Consider the following 24,669-nt stretch of genomic DNA (forward strand, 5'->3'; position numbering starts at 1 on the left):
AGCATGAGTTTGCCGAAGCCGGGGTTTCTGGCAGAATCTAATTACTATAGAGGATCTGAGAGTAAATTGGTGTCGCCGGCTTACAAGGCCAACTTATATCACCTGCGTCCCAACCCTCACCTGCCTCATGTTCTCCCAGGTATGTACGACCAGAGGAAAGTACCCACTGGATGTGCTCATTCTGCAGACAGGGGTGAGTTGCTCAGAATGGCCAATTTAACTGGTGGTTTCCAATAACAGCCTAAGACAGCCTATAAGTGCAGAGGGAGAGTCTGTGTGAACCAGGTGATGAGCACTCTATTGCTTTTGCTTGGTGTAACTTTGGCACAGGACTGCATTAGACTGGTATGGTGCTATTTATGATACCCTGAAAATGAGGTTACATAGTATGATGGATAGTTTGTCTGTTAAGCACAGTATCTTATTCAATATCACACATGCTAAGCATTTATTTCTACATTGTACTGCATACTGTGCATGCATGTTACACTTGCTTTATCAATGCCTGCAGCACAACACACACTAAGGGCTAGATTTACTAAGCTGCGTGTTTGAAAAAGTGGGGATGTTGCCTATAGCAGCCAATCAGATTCTAGCTATCATTTTGTAGAAGGTACTAAATAAATGAAAGCTAGAATCTGATTGGTTGCTATAGGCAACATCCCCACTTTTTCAAACCCGCAGCTTAGTAAATCTAGCCCTAAGGGTCTAATTTAGACTTGGATGTAAGTCCATGGGTCGCAGACATCCGCTTTGTTTTACTATTCTTGTGCAGTAAAAGAAAGTGCAGTTTTGAGATCCACTTAAGGAGCACTATTTAGATTAGACTGCATCTCCATATACACTTTTTTAAAAACAATGTGGCCTCCTCGTAAGGCAGTGGAACAACAAGAGTTGGGTTATTTTTTGATACTGCTACATTTGTTGAAGATTCTAGATTCCAAACTCTGTTCACTATCATAGGTAGATTAAGAAATCTGACCAGTAGTTACACGCATTCTTGCCATTTCAATGTTTTTTATGCTGAGAAGAATACCATACTGCTCTAGAAATATCCTAAATAGGTGACAATTGAATATGTCCAGATGATTCCTGCATAGATTTATATGGCGCTGCGAGCAGGAAATCCATCTTCTGGGGCATCTCCAGACCTACATATGTAATAGCAGCAATGGATTCAACACCCTGTGACTTTAGAAAGTAACAAGTAAGCCAGTCATTGCCCAGTGAGAATTAGAAAGATGTACAGCATGTTAATGAAAGTAAATTAAAAACTGTGTTACTTCTGCCACATGAAGATGTAGGGCCTGATTCATTAAGGAACTTAAATTAAGAAGTTTCTTATTTAAGTCTCCTGGACAAAACCATGTTACAATGCAAGGGGTGAAAATTAGTTTTCTGTTTTGCACATAAGTTAAATACTGACTGTTTTTTCATGTAGCACACAAATATCAACTTTGAATTTCAGTGTACAAATAAGCTCTCAAGTATTTGTGTGCTACATGAAAAAACAGTTCTTAATTTAAGTTCCTTAATGAATCAGGCCCGTAGCCTTTCAAGAAGGCCATTGAACACATTGGATAATGGTTTCAAGAACTCAAGAGGAGATGTAAGTAATGTTGTAATTAATGTGTAAACATGACCATTTTGCACCCACTTATATATACTGAAATCCCCTTGCGAATATTCCTTTTCATTGCACAGATCCCCAAATGCAGAGATTGCTCTTTAAAAAGATCCCCTTCAGCACAGAGATGTCCTATTTCAACACAGAGACTACCCTTGCAGCTGAAAACCTCCTTCCAGCCTAGAGAAGACTGGAGCCCTACAAAGGGATGTCGAGAATAAACAAATCCATGCCTACATCCCTGTTGGAATTGTGGATCGGCGTGTTTGCCGAAAGTGGAGTGACAGTGAAGCAATGCCGCTTTCTTGCCGACAGTACAATTCATGCTATAACTATTGCAGTGTGATTGTGTGAGCCATTGCATAATTATGCTTGTTGTACCTGTATTTATCCTTCTTTCCTCATTATTACTCTAGCCACTGTTAATACCCCTTTTAATAAACCTATCTTCATAAGCCTGTTGGATATTTGTCTGGGTGTGAAGTCTGTCCCCACATCCATGGTACTAGAGGTATGCAGTATGTGCAAGGTACTCTGGTAAGCACTAACATGAGGCGGGAGAAATTGCCGGTTACCCCGGGGCAGATTCTCCACTGGTTGACTAGGGTAGAATGGTATAGAGTGCCCTGATATCACGTCCATCTCATCCAGAACTTGGAACGCATTTTACCTCTTCTGATTGTACTTCAGAGAACAATCACATAGTTTATAATTTATCTTTTATTTCTATATTTTAAGCACACTTTGTGCAAAGTAAAAATAAGTTTCACAAACAAAAGTGTAACACCTAATAGAGACAGAGCTGATATCCCATCGCTCCCATGATAAATCTAAGCTGTAAATGTAGCAAAACTGAATTTAAGGAGAAAACTGAAACGTTTATTTTACTGAAAGGGCTGGTACTAAAGTGGTAGAAGGGTGAACTATGAGATGACTCTTTTGCTCCACCCTCCCCATAAACCTAGGTGTTCTTTGCGAGATGTCTCCAATGACCGGAAAGTGGACATGTACCTTGAAGTGAGCTGCATTGTTTTGATGCAGAATCTATTCAGTTACCAAAATTAGTAGTCAAGACAACATAGTAAATGTAGCGCTCTTTATTCCTTCTTACTATTGTCACACATAGGCCAGTCTTGCCCAGCACATTACTATAAAAACAAACAAACAATGGAACTTACAAACGAGAAGTGATTTATCGATCTGTCATTATGTACCAGGAAGACAATTCTGTTTAGCTGTGTGTGTGAGAACTCATCGAGCTGTTTAATTCCATTCCACCGCCAGCCCTTCAGATTGGAAACGTGCTGTCACTACTTTGTCTTCACCTGTTTTCATTCTGAACACAAGTAAGCGGCTGTTGCTTGTCACAGTGATTGGTAGTTAAATCATGTTCTTTGTTTGATAGAACTGAGAAATTGCTGTCAGTAGGACGTATTGCTTCACAAAGCCTACCTTGTACCAATCACTTACTACACAGCTATTGGAGCACTAACTTCAACATGTTTTTTCTTTATTTATTTATGTTGATTGCGAGAAGCAAAGGTAAAATAATGTGTGGTTTTACTGTATCTTTGTGAAATACATTTCCATAGGACACAACCACACTCATTTATTAACATTTCACTGGGGTGCAAAACTTCCACTGAACTGCAGCTACCAATCAGCAATTAGCTTTTATCTTTAGCTAGTGCCTGATTTTGTTTACTGTGCCTCAGAGCAAATTTAGCACCTAAATGCGGTGTTAAGTTAAATGAGGCGTAGAGATTTTCTATACAAACAGCAGGCAGCCATGAGCGTCCCTCCCACTCCCCCGCACTCCTACCCTCGCCCCTGTAAACATATATCTGATAAGTACATAAAACAATTCCATCTGCAGTAGGGATTCTGAGTGATGTAGATGAAGATGGGAGTTTTCAGCACACACGTTAGGGAGATAACAGACAAGAAAAATATTGCTTTTGGAAATTGGATGTGTAACTGCTGCTTGCAGCAGGCAGTGTCGGAGGACACATAGAAACCTTTGTGTACACATTCATATATTTCTGTATAACTCCATTCTATACATCATATGGAAAGGCTTTATAAAAACAGGGTTAATGTGCCTTTAAGGAGTTCCATTATTACAATGCCTCAATTAGCATTCCGTGGAAATACAAAGCGCAGTAAAAGAGTGGATCACAAACCGTACAAAATAGGCATGTAACATGGCATGCTTTATAGACGTATAAACAGAGAGGGGCGACGCGTGAATATTTTATATTATCTTTACATTTAAAAAAAGAAAAATTTTTTTTTTGTAAGATTTAATAAATTGTCTTTGAACAGAATCCAAGTCACCAAGCCTGTATAGGTGCCGACAGCTAGATTCCGCGTTCCAAGTGCTTGTAGTTTAAGTGGAAGGATATAAAGATTACGATTGGAGCTTCAAAGTGGAAAAAAGAAGTCTCAGTTCTGCTTTTTGATCAGAGTGTTTGTGATTATTTTTAAATATGTGAATTTCATAAAATGATTTTTATGTATTTGTAAATTATAAATTATTTTTCAAGCATTGCTTTGGCATAGTCATGATGTGTTGACCTTTTACACCCATTTAGGAGCATCACTGGTTTCTTGATATAAAGAGTCAATACATTCCCCTGCCCATCACGTCACCGCCTGTTTGCAGAATTTACCCTGGGTCCACGCACCTGCCTTAGTCCACCGGTGGGTGGGCTACAGATATAAAACCCAACGTACATAAATCTCATGCTTAGTAGTGTACCGTACTTGGACACTTAATAGTTTGTTTGCTTTTTAGTGCACAATTAGACATTGGCAATTTAATGCTGTATTCTGGATCTTGAGCAGTCTTGGAGAAGGTTACTATAGACACCATGTCATCTCCAATGTCCACCTGTGACCTCCAGCGTCTACAAATAAATATCTTTTTGAGGGCTCTCTGGAAGTCCCGGTTTAGGAAAGCATATAGCATGGGGTTGATGGTGGAATTACAATACCCCAGCCATGTAATGAACTTGAAGCTGTTCACCAGAACTGCACTGGTGGAACTTGTACCCTTTGCTGCTATCCAAACATTGAGGACAAAGTATGGAAGCCAACACATAACAAATACTGAGATGATTATACTCATGGTCCTAGTGGCTTTATGCTCCAGTTGCAAGTTGTTTTGGCGCTTGCTGTTTGGGTGATAATGGAGATCCAGCGTCTGAGACACAATGCGGGTGGCTTTTAATCGGGAGGCTCTGTAGATGAAGAAATACATACTGCACATGATCATGAACGGGATGTAGAAGGCCAGGGATGAAGCAACTATTGCAAAGGTCCAGTTGGTCACAAAGATGCATTCTTTGCTATTATCAAAGTCAATCCCAGGTATTTCATTCCAACCTTGCATGACCGGTAGGAAGGAGATCAAAGAGGAGTAGACCCATATTGTCACTGTCATAATGATACATCTGCCAAGAAAATAGAAATGACAAGAATACCTTCAGACGTAAAAATTGTGCAGCACTGATAAATACACAAATATACAGAGACATGGTCCTGGAACCAATACGTGATGTGCAGGAACCTCTAATTCAAATTTGGTGCCCGCTATGTACGTAACACAATTGTTTATTTGTAGAGGATCACCGAATCATTGCTGAATGTGTCAGTACTATACAGAAGTGGAAGTTGCTCAATCAATTTATAGGTTCATAGCAGGTGCCTGAAAGGGTGGGGCTATCCTAAAAGGAACAAATACAGAGAAAATCCCCCAGCACACTGCTATAGCCAGCAAAGGAGCTTACATTTCTACTTGTACATAAAAATGCATTGGTCTCAGTTGCATACATTTGCAAATGTATGGAAAGCCACCCGCCACTCCACAGCGCATTTGCTAATAGGGTGGTCCGACCTCTAAACACTGAACCTATAAATTTATTGAGCAACTTCCACTTCTGTATTGTTTGTTTGAGAGGCATGTTGGTGTCAGTAACTGAGGGGGAATGCTGCTGCTGTATTGTAATTTGGAGGATTCTGGAGTACCTCTTGGTAAGTTAGCTCTCAATTTAAAAACACATATATGTATGGCCCAATATAGGGACTCTCACTGTTTAGAGTTAAGACCACCCTATTAGCAGAAGCACCGTGGAGTGGCGGGTGGTATTCCATACATTGTCAAATGTGTGCAACTGAGACTTCTGCATTTTTATGTACAAGTAGAAATGGCAGCTCTTTTGCAGGTTATAGCAGTGTGCTGGGGGATTTTCTCGGAATATATGTCAGTACTGCCAACTGCCAGTAAATTTACAGACAGTCAGTAAAAAACTACAAAAAAAGATCTGGACAATCTTAAATCAAAGTACATGAACCCTCTATGAACAGTCATGAAGCGCCTGATCTCTAGAGGCTGTTACTGTTTTCGTGTTTGGGAAATTCGGTGTAACATAATCATCTGTCTGTAAAACAATACTGTCTATCATTAAATTTTGTAAAAAATGATCTACAAACATATTTGCAAGGCTTGGGTACCACTGTTGCTTACCGATAATATTAACAAACCCTTCCATTAACAGCATTAGCAAGTCCATTAACTCCAACCCAAAAGTGGAATGTCTTCTGAATGTTGCATGGACTGAAATATTTGGAGATTTTCATAAACAATCTGCAAATATGTGTTAGACCCCCCGTTGTGTAGGAGAGTGTAACGTGGGAATGATGCCCCTTTAATGAAGAAGAGAGCCCGGATGGAAATTTCAGAGTTTAGAATTCTAGTTTAAGTTTGGAGCAGAGTGTCGAGATGGGGAAATAGTGAACATGTGAGCTTTCTAACTCAGAGGTGCAGAGAGATGAATTCAGTTTTTGACAGAGCATGTGTAATCACGAGAAGAGAGTATAGCTTGATGATAAACAAGTTTATCTTTCATCCCCTGACCTCTCCCCTTCCCTTCTGCCTCGTGTCTCCTGCTGTCTCTCGGCCATCTCATCTTGGATGTCCCAACGCTTCCATAAACTCAATATTTCCAAGACTGAACTTATCGTCTTTCACCCTTCCAGGACTCCCCCCCTCTCTATTTCTGTTAATAACACTACCCTCCTTTCTGTCTCTTAAGTCCGATGCCTTTGGGTCATCCTTGATTCCTCCCTCTCCTTCAAGCCTCACATTCAGAATATATCCAAGATACGCCCCTTTCTCTCCACGGAAGCTACGAAAAATCTAGTTCACTCGCTTGTAACCTCTCGTCTTGACTATTGTAACCTCCTTCTCTCTGGCCAACCTGACTCTCTTAAGTCTGTGCTGCTGCCCGCCTCATTTTTCTTTCCCGCCACTCTATCTCTGCTGTTTCCCTCCAACAGTCACTACATTGGCTCCCCATGGCTTACATAATTAAATTTAAACTCCTCACCCTCACCTTTAAAGCTCTTAATCATTCCTCTCCTCCCTACATCTCCAATCTCATCTCTACCTACACTCCTAGCCGCTCCCTCCGCTCTGCCTGTGACCGCCGCCTCACTGCTTCACTGATCACCTCCTCTCACTCCCGTCTCCAGAACTTTGCCCGGGCTGCTCCCCAGCTGTGGAACAATCTTCCACATTCCTTCATGTTAGCATCTACTCTCAAAGGCTTCAAGCGTGCCATTAAGACTCATTTCTTTATTCAAGTCTATCAGTCCTCCTAACTCCCTTGTCCCGGCTCTCTCCCCCAGTTAGTATCACCCTATTTGTGTCTCTCCCTTTCCTTTAGGATGTAAGCTCTCAGGAGCAGGGCCCTCTTCCCTTGTGTGCTCCTTCTACTGTTCCTTCACCCTCTGTACCTCTTGGCCTGCTTCCAGCCCTGTTTTCTTAAGTTTCGGCCTACTTCTCGCTGATTTCTACCATCACTTTCACACATTGTCCCAGATATAATTTGATTTGCATTACCATGTTACCAGTGTGTGTGTTTTTGTTTGTGTTTTTGCGTTTTTTGTTCTTCATTTTTTGTTCTTTCTGTATCATGTTGTATCATGGGTCTCTGTTTTCTGTGTATGTCATGTACGACGCTTCGGACCCTTTGTGGTGCCTTATAAATTAAAGATAATGATAATAATAATAATAGCATGCAGGTGATCTAGAAAATTGTGAGAACCCAAATCCGAGCTAATGACAGACCCGGGTTTCCAATGTACGGGCCTTTCTTGTATAGCGATAGACATGGTTTCCAATGTACGGGCCTTTCTTGTGTAGAGATAGACATGGTTTCCAACGTACGGGCCTTTCTTATATAGCGATAGACATGGTTTCCAATGTACGGGCCTTTCTTATATAGCGATAGACATGGTTTCCAATGTACGGGCCTTTCTTGTATAGCGATAGACATAGCAATGAGGAATACTGCTGGTGGAGTCTTAGCAGAACAGAGGTACTCACAAGTGACAGTGCAGGAGAAGAGAAGATGCTGTCAGTCACAGTAAGTATTAGTAGGTATTAAACTCTTGCAGCAAGTGCGCTGGTTATCTCCCAACAAGCCTAATGAAAGGTGGGATGATGGGGAATGATCATACTGCAACTTACAGATGTGACCAAGAGATTAGTCTCCACTATGTTATTTCAAGTGAAGACAAGAGACTGTGTATAGAGACTGTAACTAAATTCTATCAGTTATGCCTACCTGACACGTCTGTGTTTTATCTTTATTCTCTATTTGCCCACACTGGCCCATACACGGCAGGATGGAGCAGGGCATTGCCACCTGGGTGTCAGGGAGGACACAGTACCATATCACACATACTGTATGTAGTCCAGAGCACTGACGCATGAAACTGACTAAATAGGGCTGTATATACTATGATAAGCTCCAGTTCTGCATTTGTTGTAAATAGTATGTAAACCTCACTCCTGTTTTCATTAAATTATTATTCAACGAAAATGTATATTTTAGCTAACCCCTTCCCCCAACTAACAGAATTTTTGAGGTTCCATGAGTAGAAAATATCTATCAGAATATACACCGATCAGCCAAAATGTTGAAATCACTGTCAAGAGAATAACATTGATTATCTTGTTACAATGGTACCTGTCAAGGGGTGGGATATATTAGGCAGCAAGTGAACAGTCAGCATCCAAGCGACTTTGAGAAGGGTCAAATTGTGATAGCTAGAAGACGGGATCAGAGCATCTACGAAACGGCAGGTCTTGTGGGGTGTTCCCGATAACCACTATGAAAACTGTTCCAAGGAAGAACAATCAGTGAACCATCGACAGGGTTATGGGTGCTCAAGGCTCACTGATGCACATAGGGAGCGAAGGCTAGCCATTGGGTCCAATCCCACAGAAGAGCTACTGTAGCACAAATTGCTGAGAATGTGAATGCTGGCTATGATAGAAAGGTGTCGGAACACACAGTGCATCACAGTTTGCTGTGTATGGTGCTACGTCGCCGCAGACCGGTCAGTGCCCATGCTGACCAATGTGCACCGATCAAAAGCGCCTACAATGGGCATTCGAGTGGCAGAACTGGAGCATGGAGCAATGGAAGAAGGTGGCCTGGTCTGATGAATCACGTTTTCTTTTACATCATGTGGATGGCCAGATTTGTCATTTACCTGGGGAGGAGATGGCACCAGGATGCACTATGGGAAGCCGGTGGAAGTAGTGTGATGGTATGAGCAATGTTCTTCTGGGAAACCTGGAGTCCTGGCATTTATCCACATACAATAAGTAACTTTGGTACGTACCACCAACCCAAACATTGTTTCAGATCAAGTACTCCCCTTCATGGAAACAGTATTCCCTGATGGCAGTGGCCTCTTCCAGCAGAATAATGAGCCCTGGCACACTGCAAAAATTGTTCAGGAGTGGTTTGAGGAATATTACAAAGAGTTCAGAGTGTTGACTTGGCCTCCAAAATCCTCAGATCTCAATCCGATCAAGTATCAGTGGGATGCGCTGGAAAAACAAGTCTGAGCCATGGAGACCCCACCTGGCAGCTTACAGGACTTAAAGGATCTGCTGCTAATGTCTTGGTGCCAGATACCACAGGACACCTTCAGAAGTCTTGTGAAATCCTTGTCTCAATGGGTCAGAGCAGTTTTGACTACACGAGGTCAGACCTACACAATATTAGGCAGGTAGTTTTAATGTTGTGGCTGATCAGTGTATGTATTTAATGCAATTTACATACACGGAAAACTGTACTCTACATATACTCATTGATTTGGCTTTAACATTTTCATGTGAGCCATATTTCCTGTGTTCTTCAGCTTCAATGGTGACAGTTGCTAACATGCTATCATCATGTCATGTGAGTGATGTATGTGAGTTGTTTCCATCTATGGAGCGGAAGAACGATATTGTGACGAACATTTGCAATGCTCCCCCCACCAATAATGTACACATCAGTCCATGCAGAAGATTAGAAGCCTGATGAATGGATGATCTTCACGGTATCCGTGGCTCAAATGCTATAACACGAGTTTCTAACCTGCTCTGTCCATTTAAGTATTACCTTTGAAAGCAATTAAAGACAGCTGTGACATTTCTCTGGGGAACAATGTACAATTGAGATGTCCCATATGACAGGACATTATTAGACGCGCACAGTGCACCAGACATGTAGTCATTTCTCTTAGAGGCTAAAGTTTTTAAAATGCAAAAGGCTTTTATAGTACTGTATAGTCTCTGTGTTCTTTTCCAGTTGTATTAGGCTGTATGCGGTACCTTCATCTGAGCTGTAAACAGTAGGAGTCGTTGGATTAGGAAAATATTTGTATTATAAACAATTGCAAATGACACAGAGCCTAATCCACGCTCGGGCGTAAGTCCATTTGTGTGCCATAGTGTAAGTGAATTACCTCTGCGCATGCTCAGGAACTAACGCAATTGCATGCTATTCATCTCAGAGCGTAAATGACCCTTCGACTGCCTACAACTTGAACAATGTAACGCGGGAGCGAAGGGGCCGATGATCGTAGACAATTTGCAGTAACGACATGCCAACGTAGATGTGGCCGATTCTAGTCCTGTTTTTCTCTTAAGTACTGTGTTTTTATAGACGTATCATTTGCAACAGCTACCGGACAGGTGTAGGTGCTGACTGATAGTGATGATTGTTTTAAGAACTACATGTATGTGTGCCACTAGCTAGCACAGAACATGTGTATGCGAGGATGATAGACTGTAAAAATGCATTACCTGTACACAGGCCCGGCTCTCCCATTAGGCAAGGTTAGGCAGTTGCCTAGGGCGCCAGGCTCTGGAGGGTGTCACAGAAGTAGGGTACTTAATTAATTACTTAATTACCCCCGCACAGTTTCCAGTGAATCCACAGGGAGGGGCGAGGGGCCATGGATCGCGACCGCCCTCCTTCCCTCCAACAGCTGATGGGGCGGACCTTCCCTCCGACGACTCCCCTCCCCTCACTGACTGTCGGGCGTGACATCATCATCAGGGCCCGACAGTGTCAGTGAGGGACGGGACTCGGCAGCAGCGAGAAGCGCCTTTAAGGTAAGTAAAAAGAGGGGAGGGGAACATTTAGACCCACGGGGGCGCATTGAGACTCAGGGGGCGGGATTTTGAAATTGTGCCTAGGGCGCCGAGGACCCTAGCACCGGCCCTGCCTGTACATCTTGCTTTATGTATTTACTATTAAAAAAAAGATCTGTATTAATAAATATAGTATTAAGATTTGCTAATTTATTTTATAAAATATTGTTTTGTGTGCAAGCCTTCTGATGACTATATATGGCACATATGCATGGGCAAATCCTGCTCTCTGTTCTGTCTGTCTACATATGGAAAGTAACGTTTAGCCAGAGCAAACTTACACCCAATTTCAAATGGAAACGTATATGGAGATTCACTTGTATTTGAATGTGCAGGATTTGTCTGAAGATGAATGAGGCCCACAATGTACAATGATATAGTATTGGTTTACTGGTGAAATGTCAAAACACCAGTGACATAAATATGTGTAAAGACTATTGTAAATATATCCTAATTAGAGAGTGATGTCAGGCCTGTGAAATAGATCCTTATATTCAGTGAGCTGTGATGTCATTTGTGTCACGTGACTGATGTTCCGTGATGGAATGTAGAACGGTCAGTGAACCTAAGACGCATCTGGGCATTGAGATCCCCTCATGGAGGCAACTTGTTATTTACAGATTTAAAATTGTGTATTATAAGGATTGCTGTACCCCTTTACCGTATAATAAAAGAATTTAGGAGAACCTCAAAGTTCCAATACTTGTTTAAAGCAATCAGCCAGCTGCCTTTTGTTCTATATTATCATGGTATTCTTTAAACACAACACCTGGGATACATTATATTTGCTGCAGTGTAATATGCACAATTATCATGCTGTGTTGTGAAAAATAAAAAATTTAGCATGTGTTATGTGGCAAAATAAAGAGTAAATACTGCAGGCATCATATCCAATTATCCATAAAATAAAGCTACTTTGTCCTGCACAAACAGTACATCCACATATTCAAAACATACAGTGCTAATGCCCACCATGTACAGTTATGTGGTAAGTATAACAGCCGCATGATATCATATAAACCCCTATCATGACACTATATAGCCTTACAATGCCACCATGTGCATCATGCATCCAAATAACCTGAATATTTCTTCACAAAGCATCACAGTGACACATAATATATCAGAACGTCAGTGTTTAGGATTCAGATCCCCGATATGGCCTCATGATGCTGCCGTAAGCATCCTAATATCACTGGCTAGCCCACATCATGCCTCGATTAGCTACAATCAGGCTTTTTTGTGGCTAGTGTAAAAAATATATTCCTATTCTAGTGGCTAGTGTAAAATGCAGTCTCTAGACATGGTGGCTAGTAAAAAAAACAAAAAAACAGACCCTAGTCTAGACCCATGATTTACCTGCTTGGCTGATCCATTCTCCTTCCTGCTAAGTTTCATGAACTGTAGAACTGAATGAAGACATGTACATGATATACTGTGCATTGTGAACCTGGTTAAGCAGACTAGAGGCCTAATTCATTAAGGATCTTAAATGAAGAGGATTCTTATTTCAGTCTCCTGGACAAAACCATGTTACATTGCAAGGGGTGCAAATTAGTATTCTGTTTTGCACATAAGTTAAATACTAGCTGTTTTTTCATGTAGCACACAAATATGAATTTTAAATTTCAGTGTACAAATAAGCTATCAAGTATTTGTGTGCTACATGAAAAAACAGTATTTAACTTATGTGCAAAACAGAACACTCATTTGCACCCCTTGCATTGTAACATGGTTTTGTCCAGGAGACTGAAATAAGAATCCTCTTTATTTAAGATCCTTAATGAATCAGGCCCTAGTTGTTTATCTATAAATTAGAGTGGGAGGAGCGGGATCTTTAGCAGCAGACTAGTAATGTGAAGCTTCTGTCAAGTTCATACAACCAGTGTGTTTCCAATGTTGTGAGGTACAAAATCCTTATTTAATCTTCAAAAGACCAGTGTGGATTATTTGGGGATAAGGTCTAGCAATCTTAGTTTGCATCTATGTACACCTAACATGTTTGTATTAGAGAATAAATCTGTTATTGTACATTTTCCTTAAAGAAGTCAATGTAACTAGCACTCGCCTGTGACGTGACATCCTCTTTGAGTAATGGTAGGGGGTGACCACCGAGCAGTATCTGTCCAGGCTGATAAAACACAGGGTGACAATGGACGCCGTGCAGAACATGACATCAAAGGAGATCCACACCTTGCAGAACTGTTTCCCAAACAGCCACATACCGGTGACTTCGTAGATTATACTGCAAAACAAAACATCCGTTCCAGGACATGGTAACATCTCTTACACAGATCAGTGACTGGTGGAACCTATTATGTAATCAGTAGCAAAAATACAAACTGAGATTTCAAATGTGGAGATAACAGCTGAGACTGGTAACAATGTCCTGTGGGTAAAATACTTTACTAAATTAGGTATCTGAGATTCCCAACGTCAGGGCAGAGAAGAAAACTACATATAATGTATTTCTGGATCTATTCATCTGCTGCTCTATGCGACTTGACACATCCCACCATTTTCCATGTTTACTGCAGAGCACTTTGGTCCCATCCTCCACCACATCCCATTTGTGTTCAATAAATACATGTATCACACTAGTAATTACAATGATATGATAGGTACAAATTGGGGAAAAAAAATGCTGAAACATTTGGCAGTTTGTCTTAGGTTTGTGCCTCGGTGGACCTCCCCACAAATCCAGGCCTGATTATACTCAAAATACTATACAAACAGAAATATTCATGGAAGATCCAGATCCAAGATGTGAACAGCTCAAGGAGAGATATCCAGTTGTTTGGGTCGGAATGCTATAGAATGTTATGGAACTCAGTGCTATAGAATGTTATGGAACTCAGTACTATGGAATGTTATGGAGCTCAGTGCTATGGAATGTTATGGAACTCAGTGCTATGGAATGTTATCATCATCATCATCACCATTTATTTATATAGCGCCACTAATTCTGCAGCGCTGTACAGAGAACTCACTCACATCAGTCCCTGCCCCATTGGAGCTTACAGTCTAAATTCCCTAACATACACACAGACAGACAGAGAGACACACACACACAAACACACAGACTAGGGTCAATTTGTTAGCAGCCAATTAACCTACCAGTATGTTTTTGTAGTGTGGGAGGAAACCGGAGCACCCAGAGGAAACCCACGCAAACACGGGGAGAACATACAAACTCCACACAGATAAGGCCATGGTCGGGATTTTCACTCATGACCCCAGTGCTGTAAGGCAGAAGTGCTAACCACTACGCCACTGTGCTGTTATGGAATGCAGTGCTATGGAATGTAATGGAACTCAGTGCTGGGAAATGCGGTAGAACTCAGTGACTGTGATAAGACGATGGCATTACATAATGTCAGATCACAGTGATTAGACATATTTTCATTTTCCAGCAATTTGTAGTCAATTTTGTATTGTTTTCAGGGGGCTGTTGTTATAGTCATCTGAGATGATTAATGTCTTGTATCTCTCCCCTTTTTGCATGCATTAGCAGAGTCCATTCTGCCAGTGTAATCTCTACCTATATGATGTTCAATTAAATGAAACTTTCTACAAAAGTTAAAGCTCAAATAAGAAAAAAAATATTTTTGTTAAAGAACTATATGTGGAACCTTTACTCTACTTAATAACTAGTACCACTGGAATTCCATAGTACTCTCTTTCCAAAGCCAACTCTTGACACCTATGTATAGGGCTCCCATAATTTAGAATTTAAAAACCAGGATATCCCTGTGACCTAGATTTTGCCAATTCCATAAATCCACCCCATTCTTCCAAATAACGACAATTATAGGGGGTTGAGTAGGCTTTACCGATGTCCACTTCTCCGACATGGAGAAGGCGTACAAAGAAAATCCGAAATGATGAAAAAACGATTTAAGAAACAGACTTACCTTCAATCCGACACTGGAGATCTCCGATGGGAGCACCATGCTGACAGCAAGTGATTCCGATTGGAGAAGTGTTCGTCACTGCAGGCTGACGTCATTGTGACGTCTGTCAATAGCAATTTAAAGTGGCAATGTCGGGTTAAGTGTTTAAACACTTAACCTTAGGGGTCCCCACATTGCCGCTTTAAATTTCTATTGACAGACGTCGGGTTGAAGGTAAGTCTGTATATTTTCCAATCGTTTTTTCATAATTTCGGATTTTCTTTGTAGAGCTTCTCTATGTCGGAATAGTGGTAACCGGAACGTTTAACCACTTATACTGATCATTTTGGGTGCATCAGAATTGGTATAATTAATGTTGTGAGTTACAGATTTATGGGATTAAAAATGGGATCGTCCTTGGAAAATTGGGACACAATATATAACAACTAGGAGTAGCTTTGTGCATCGCCATGTTATCACTGGATTTGAATAGTAGCCATTCACATAAGCACCTTTGCAGATTTGCGTTAAATTGACATTTACGCCAGTTTGTGCCTGGAGAGGTGGGATGGGGAAGGGGAGGTGAGTACTAACACAAGCTTAGTACCGTAAGGATGTATTCATGCAATTGCGACCAGATGCAGATCGGGACACAGATGCATATCTGCCTGTCAAAGCCGCATTATTATTTGGTGAAATAACTCAGCGTATGCCCAGAAATGGGACTTATGCAAATGAACGCAATTCATGTCCGAATGCAAATTACACTAACGACTGCCCACAGTGACAAGCTGATCCTGTGCTCAGGAGGATGGGCACAGCAAACACAGACGGAGCCACGGATTGAGGAAACAAGAGAAGACACAAGTGCTTAGAGCTGGTGCAAGAGCTTACAATCTAGAGGGGAGAGGCATACAAACAAGAGGCATGTCTACTGTCTTCATCTATTTGCTATTATACCCTGATTCTGAAATTCAACATTAAAACTGATACGAATGCATCATTCCACAGAGCCAGAGTCCATGGGGCTTCAAAGAGGCTTTATAGAAAAGATGGAATCTTACAGGCTCTATTAAAGATATTTTTTGAACACATGCACTTTGAAAACGCATGTATAAAAAGCCTACTTCTCTGACAGTTTTCATCAAAGCATTTTAGATCATGTAAAATTATTTATTTGAGTCATCTTGTAATCAGGAACCCACTATTATATAAATAATGTAAACACTACTATTGGCAGCGCATTCATGGTCTTAGAGCTAAAAATCAAATTTTTTGGCTTCAACGTGCACATAAAATGCGGGCTGCATTCTTATCTGTGTATTTTGAGTAGCAATTATCTTAAAATATATGCAACTGAACATGCTGTCTATCCTCGTCGGGATACACTTAAAGTGCCCAAACATACCTTTAATCATATCTTTGTGGAGCCCCATAGCATCAACTTAATGATGATGACTTCTGAGTAAAATAAAGAAATAATAAGAAAAAAACATACAAAAATGTGTCCCCCCACAACCCCCAAAAAAACAATCAAGTACCAGTGGTCATCACCTGGGACATGAGGACCAGCCAATGCCAGTTTAGGACAGCCCCACTATAACAGGGAAATCCAGTGTCTCCAGTTGGCACTAGGAATGTTGGGAATAGCCCCAGAGCTATCCTCACTATCCTGCTTTTTTCGAAGTGGGGTCCACATTTTTTTCTGACCTAAGGAATTCAGTCCTGCGCTGAACATGGACCCCCAGTGGACCCCACGCTGCGGGTTTCGTGTCTATTTATTTATTTAAGAACTGATGCAGAGTTAGGCGTAAAACTTTAGTAAATTACTCGTAAAAAAAGCAGGAGGAAGAGAAGCGCATTTCCACCTGCATTCACCTTTGCAGCAGCATACGTGCCAGGTTTACTTGCGCCTGCGCGGTAACCGTTGCAAAACATACTTCTCCCTAGAGGTGTATATGTGTGTCTGTGCAGATCTGTATGAGCCACATTTTCGTGAAAACACCTTTCGTGTACTCGGCCTGCGCTTGATCTTCCCTCCCCCGACCCTCATCTGTAGGCACAGGGGGCGTAAGTGACAGATTCACACAATCTACATAGGAGCACTTTCTGGATATTTGCTGAGTGATTTCACGCCAGATATGGTGTGTATCCCACTCTGCATCAGCACCCTCATCTTTTATAATAGTGCAAAGATCCGTGCTGATGATTATCATCATCATCATCAGAATGTATGTTTGCACTGGGGGTCAAGTACTCACACAAGATACGTTTGCTAACAGGCATAACGGGAGATGTTCTGAATAGGCCGACTCTCCTGAGTTACTTGTGCACAACCCCTATGTGCCTCTCTAGAAGGAGAGGGATAGAAGTCTAATTTGCACGGAACACAAAGTTCCCCACTCTCTTACAGAGCAGTGAAAAATGCTTCCAAAGTCCAAACCCGTTAATATTAGCTCTCACAAATGTGTCCCTCTCCATTTCCTATACCCTCATTCTATTTGTGATGCTCCCTTTGTGCTAGTTGTGTCTTTTTTACATAATCTCTTGTATTGACTTTTACTGGAGACTGAACAATGCTATTATTATTATTATTATTATTAATTTTTATTTATAGGGCGCCACAAGGTGTCCGTGGCGCCGTACAGGGACAAAAACGAAATACAATACAAGGTGAGACAGCACAGTACAGTAAACATAAAGCACAGTAACTCAGTAAGCTCAATGCACAGCTAGTGAGGGCGGGGGGAGTATCCGCAAATGACGGGGCCCAAAAGGAGGGCACGGAAGACAGGGAGACCCCCAGAGGGGGGAGGAGGGCCCTCGAGGAGGAGGGCAAAGTAGCTGGAGAGCAGAGTTAGAAGTGGTGGAAACAGGAGGAGAGATGGCCCTGCTCAGAGGAGCGTACAATCTAAGGGGAGGGGTGGACAGACGGAGAAACACAGGGGAGAGAGGGAGAGTAGAGGGACGGAGGCAGGGAAGGGGAAAGAAGGGGGAGAGGCAGAAGGCTACCCCTCTCTCTCTCTCTCTCTCTCTCTCTATATATATATATATGTGTATATATATATATATTATATATATATATATATATATATATATATATATATATATATATAATGAGCTATAGTGCTATCATAGTATTGTAGATTGCAATCAGTCAGGAACCCCCAGTGACACCATCAAAGGCTGTAATTATAACATTTCACAGCCAGAACCTTAGCTATGTAGAGCTTGCAGCAGTTGTAATCAGTGGGGGATTACAGTTACGTAGTAACGCTGGCTAGTGTCTTTTATTTAAAGTTACTACTGTGGAAAACAGCGTGAAACTTAGGGACAAAGTGAAAACCCCATTTTAGCATAGCAGACGTATTACGCACCTCCCAACTGTCCTAATTTATGTGGGCCAGTCCTGATTTTAAGGGATTGTTCTGCTGTGATGTCTGTAGACAGCAGTTTCTTGCGTAATGGAAAGTTGGACAGTATGTCCTGTTCACGGCATTGTGAGCTGCATGGGGAAGGGAGCTGGAGGTGACTACTCCTTTGCAGCAATTTGTACTGATTCCCCAAATTCAAACATTGGGAGGAACGGTATATTGAAGACTAAGGGGTATATTTACTAAACTGCGGGTTTGGAAAACTGGAGATGTTGCCAATAGCAACCAATCAGATTCTAGCTGTCAGTTATTTAGTGCATTCTACAAAATGACAGCTAGAATCTGATTGGTTGCTATAGGCAACTTCTCCAGTTTTTCAAACTCGCAGTTTAGTAAATCTAGTCCTAAATGTGACATCCCTTATGAAAAATACTGCTGAATTACCATGTAAATGTCCTAATCACCTTGCAGTTTCATGGACATTTAGGCCCTGTATTTTATCGTGGAAATCCTACCACATTTCCCCTACGGGGAGTATCAGCCATCACAATATCTTTGTTTTAACTTTAAAAAAGCTCAGAGAATTCTTTTTATTGAAGTCTTTTTACCAGTTTATTTTTCCAATATCTTCAAAGTCTTATATCCCCAGTGTTTACTATAACGGATTAATCCACTCCGAGAAGTATAAGAAGTATCTATTGCAAACGGATAATGCTTTTAAAGCTTCCCACTGTTAGATCTCCTATCATCACATAAAAGTAACATGAAATTATATAAATAAAAAATTATGGCACCATAAAAATATCAAAGTCCTGCCAGATACAATGAAATCATCCCTGCACAGAAGAAAAATAGAATTAATTAAATGCTCCTGCTCAATGACTTCAGAGCATGCTTTCTGGTAGAAGCCCTTACACTAATTTGTTATTCATTAATGATCTGAAGACTAGTGGAATGTTCACAGACATTCAGAATGTATTTATTTAATTATTTAGGCCACCTGACTCCAATCCACCATTATTCCTGCTACGAATCAAATAATACCACAATTGTGGTCACTTTAAAACACTTTTCTGCTTTCTTCTTAATTCTCTACTGTCCTTCACCAAAACATTTTTCTTCTCTCCTTTGAACATACCTCTTGTTTGCAAACTCCGTCATTCTTTCTCCACACTCACAACTTAACATAGCCCCACAGCAGCTTAATATGCCCAGCTGCAAATTTGGCACCCAGTAACTGGGTTTGCTCTTAACCCTAAATCAGCCTAAATCAAGTGATTTTTAGATGCTTTTAAGGTGCATTTGTCTAGACTCAGAGCACCATTTTGTTAGCATGATGTCATGATGTTAGGATGGGAATGTAGTAAGCAGGATGCCACAGACTGAGAGTTAGATAGAAGAAGCTGCAGGTTCTCCAACATTGTGATATGAGCACCCTGTTATACAAATGTGGTAAGATTATGCTGTCAAATGCACCTCTCTATGAAATTAAATCCAACCTGTTGCTTCCTTTTGTCTGTCCTGTATCCCACTGTGCCAGAATTCAGCTAATCACAATTTAGTCTTCATTTACTGCTATCTGGTCATTCTGCTACCCAAGTCATTTGTAAACGTTTGAATGGTAAACATAGGCAAACCGAGGGGGGAGGCGGGGTGGTTCCTAGTGCCTGGAAACCCCTCTTCAAGCCTGGGGCACTTTATAATTGAGGTGACTGGACCCTGCCCCCCCCTATTCACATGGCTATGCTTGAAAAGGGAGAGCTGTGTGCACCTAACAGTAGTGCACGCAGCATTGTCCATGTATATTATGGGGATAAGAGGAGTTGGAGAGCAGCCAAGCACTGTCTAAAATTATAGCTACAACCCCATGCATGCTGGTCACGCCCACTGGTGGCGTGGTGTGGAAACCCTCCTTTATAAATCCTGCGTTTGCCCCTGGTACAGGTGGTACTGATTGAAAGCCCCCTATAAATAAATGTGTGCTTGCTAGCAAAAAAACCCCACGTATCTGATCTTTGCAATGTGCCAGGAACGTAACCCAGTTTCAGGGGTGGTGGCGGTTGAAAACCCCGAACATGAGTATGTAATTGCTGCAAGACCTGTATTTCTTGAGCCATAGCAGCTATTTGTAGGCCACATCTTTTAATGTCCATGTGCAGGATTCAAATCCCAAATCCTCATATAATGCTGTTTAATGGGAGTGAAATTCATTCCGACAGAAGCAGTTTAAATAGATTGTAATGATCAGTCAGTCAGTGCAAAAGTTAATAAGCATGCAGGGAAGGCAGACGCCAGTGTTGCATCTCCAGGCAGAAGTAATGCCGGTATATCCCTCTGTCTGTCTGTGTGAAGCGGTATGCTGAACGCAAGCAATTAAAAATGAGTCAAGACTGCAGAAAGCAGTAACTCACAGTTTAGTGTCGGAAGAGTGAATGAATGCAGGTTCTCAGCAGTACGAGCGCTGACAGCCAGTCGGACTAGAGAGCCTGATCAATTTTCAAGAAAGCAGGGAATTCATCAGCAAGGAGAAGATTGATATACAGTTATGAAGATCAGGAGCAGTCACAAGTAAGCCAGCCTGGTAACAGGTAGGGATGTGCACCGGCAACTTTTGGTGTCTCGTGTTTTGTGTTTTGGATTCGGATTTTCGCGATGTTTTGGGTTCGGATTTGTTTCGCAAAACACCTGCCGAAAGGTTTTGGTTCGGATTTAAGGTTTTGGATACGGATTGTTTTTGAAAAAAGCATAAAAAGTTCAAAAATCAAGTTTTTGGGCTTATTTTCACTCCTACGCTATTATTAACCTCAATAACATTCAATAACAAGCATTTCCACTAATTTACAGTGTATTCTGAACACCTCACAATATAGTTATTAGTCCAAAACGTTGCAACGAGGTATAGGAGTGGGTCACCACAATATATATTAAAAACCCTGAACTTTTATGATTCGCACCAATAAATGTATCTCGACTGCGTAGAGGAGTGGGTCACCACAATATATATAATAAGAAAACCATCAACTGGTATGAATCGCACCAAAAAATGTACCTGGACTGCGTAGAGGAGTGGGTCACCACAATATAATTTAAAAACCCTGAACTTGTATCATTCGCACCAATAAATGTATCTGGACTGCGTAGAGGAGTGGGTCACCACAATATAAATTAAAAACCCTGAACTTGTATGATTCGCACCAATAAATGTACCTGGACTGCGTAGAGGAGTGGGTCACCACAATATAAATTAAAAACCCTGAACTTGTATGATTCGCACCAATAAATGTATCTCGACTGCGTAGAGGAGTGGTCACCACAATATATATAATAAGAAAACCATCAACTGGTATGAATCGCACCGAATAATGTACCTGGACTGCGTAGAGGAGTGGGTCACCACAATATATATAATAAGAAACCCATCAACTGGTATGAATCGCACCGAATAATGTACCTGGACTGCGTAGAGGAGTGGTCACCACAATATAAATTAAAAACCCTGAACTTGTATGATTCGCACCAATAAATGTATCTCGACTGCGTAGAGGAGTGGTCACCACAATATATATAATAAGAAAACCATCAACTGGTATGAATCGCACCGAATAATGTACCTGGACTACGTAGAGGAGTGGTCACCACAATATATATAATAAGAAAACCATCAACTGGTATGAATCGCACCGAATAATGTACCTGGACTGCGTAGAGGAGTGGTCACCACAATATAAATTAAAAACCCTGAACTTGTATGATTCGCACCAATAAATGTACCTGGACTGCGTAGAGGAGTGGCCACCACAATATATATAATAAGAAAACCATCAACTGGTATGAATCGCACCAAAAAATGTACCTGGACTGCGTAGAGGAGTGGTTACTCACCACAATATAAATTAAAAACCCTGAACTTGTATGAATCGCACCAATAAATGTACCTGGACTGCGTAGAGGAGTGGGTCACCACAATATAATATGAAAACCATCAACTGGTATGAATCGCACCAAAAAATGTACCTGGACTGCGTAGAGGAGTGGGTCACCACAATATAATTTAAAAACCCTGAACTTGTATCATTCGCACCAATAAATGTATCTGGACTGCGTAGAGGAGTGGGTCACCACAATATAATAAGAAAACCATCAACTGGTATGAATCGCACCGAATAATGTACCTGGACTGCGTAGAGGAGTGGTCACCACAATATAAATTAAAAACTCTGAATTCGTATGATTCGCACCAATAAATGTATCTGGACTGCGTAGAGGAGTGGTCACCACAATATATATAATAAGAAAACCATCAACTGGTATGAATCGCACCGAATAATGTACCTGGAGTGCGTAGAGGAGTGGTCACTCACCACAATATAAATTAAAAACCCTGAACTTGTATGAATCGCACCAATAAATGTATCTGGACTGCGTAGAGGAGTGGTCACCACAATATAATAAGAAAACCATCAACTGGTATGAATCGCACCAAAAAATGTACCTGGACTGCGTAGAGGAGTGGGTCACCACAATATAATTTAAAAACCCTGAACTTGTATCATTTGCACCAATAAATGTATCTGGACTGCGTAGAGGAGTGGGTTACCACAATATAATAAGAAAACCATCAACTGGTCTGAATCGCACCGAATAATGTACCTGGACTGCGTAGAGGTGTGGTCACAACAATATAATTAATAAAAAACCCTCCACGGCTCTGAATTTCCCCAAAAAAAATTCTGGACTGTGTAGTGGGGTGGCCCCGGTACTAAATTTGATACCGGGGCCACAATATAATAAATAGTTACACCCTCAACTGGTCAGAATTCCACCAAACAAGTATCTGGACTGCGTAGTGGGGTGGCCCCGGTACTAAATTGGATACCGGGGCCACAATATAATAAATAGTTACACCCTTAACTGGTCAGAATTCCACCAAACAAGTATCTGGACTGTGTAGTGGGGTGGCCCCGGTACTAAATTTGATACCGGGGCCACAATATAATAAATATTTACACCCTCAACTGGTCAGAATTCCACCAAACAAGTATCTGGACTGTGTAGTGGGGTGGCCCCGGTACTAAATTTGATACCGGGGCCACAATATAATAAATAGTTACACCCTCAACTGGTCAGAATTCCACCAAACAAGTATCTGGACTGCGTAGTGGGGTGGCCCCGGTACTAAATTGGATACCGGGGCCACAATACCTCCTCCAAGTTCCACGTGTAGTGTTTATAACATATTAACACTACACTAATTCTAGCACGTCAAACCCTCTTGTTTTTAATAATGACAGGGCATTTAACTTTTGATTAAATTTTTTGAATTTGTTGACATTTTCTTTTACTTTTTTAACATGGCAAACGACTGTTGAATGGTCCATAATGGCAAAAACATAGTTGCAAGATGGAATTGTCCTCGGGCCCTCCCACCCACCCTTATGTTGTTGAAATAGGACATGCACACTTTAACAAACCAATCATTTCAGCGACAGGGCCTACCAAACAACTGTGGCTGAAATGATTGGTTTGTTTGGGCCCCCACACCAAAATAACAATTCATCTCTCCCTGTACAAACTAAACAGGCTCTACTGAGGAAAGATGTCGTCCTCATCCTCAACCTCTGATTCCTCTCCCCCTACAGTGTGTACTTCCTCCTCCTCACACATTATCAATTCATCCCGGCTGGACTCCACAACCACAGGTCCCTCTGTACTATCTGGAGGGCAGTGCTGTACTTCATTGAGAAATTGATCATTAATTTTTATAAACATAATTTTTTCAACGTTGTGAGGAAGCAACCTCCTTCGCCGCTCACTGACCAGGTTCCCCGCTGCACTAAAAACTTTCCGAGTACACACTGGAGGGGGGACAACTCAGGTAAAATAGAGCCAGTTTGTACAGGGGCTTCCAAACTCCCTTTTGGAGTTCTACCACGTCACTACCTCTAGTTAATTTAGATTGCAAGGCTTGTAAATACTTTGAAGATAAAAAAAGCAGGCTGCACAGACTGTGGAGCTAGAAAGTGAAATTTAATGGACCACGTTACTTTGGTGGCTATCTATGCCCCCCCCCCCCCCGCCCTACACTTGTAGTTGAATATAAAAAAAGCAGCCTGCATAGACTGTAGTACTAGAAATTCAAATATACAAAGAAATGGACAAAGGCAGTTTGGTATCTCTCTGCATCAGATCCCCTCTCCACTAGGAGTAAAATAGAAAACTATTCAGCCGTTATATAATCTAGAATATAAATAGAAATTGAGAAAGGCAATT

General features: G+C 41.3%; 1 protein-coding gene across 2 annotated transcripts in view; it reads right to left on the reverse strand.

Annotated features, from left to right (window-relative positions):
• Positions 1–2,709: 2,709 nt before the first annotated feature.
• The window catches only part of LOC142112431 (histamine H2 receptor-like), a 117,655-nt gene continuing 95,695 nt past the window's right edge, over positions 2,710–24,669 (reverse strand). For both annotated transcript variants that reach the window (XM_075193979.1, XM_075193980.1), the window contains exons 3-4: positions 13,201–13,377; positions 2,710–5,082 (exon numbers count right to left, since the gene is read on the reverse strand). In XM_075193979.1, coding sequence (XP_075050080.1) covers positions 4,377–5,082; positions 13,201–13,377 — 883 coding nt within the window. In that variant the 3' untranslated portion in view covers positions 2,710–4,376. The remainder of the gene's footprint in view (positions 5,083–13,200; positions 13,378–24,669) is intronic.

The sequence above is a fragment of the Mixophyes fleayi genome, chromosome 1, assembly GCF_038048845.1.
Source record: "Mixophyes fleayi isolate aMixFle1 chromosome 1, aMixFle1.hap1, whole genome shotgun sequence".
NCBI classification, from domain to species: Eukaryota; Metazoa; Chordata; class Amphibia; order Anura; family Limnodynastidae; genus Mixophyes; species Mixophyes fleayi.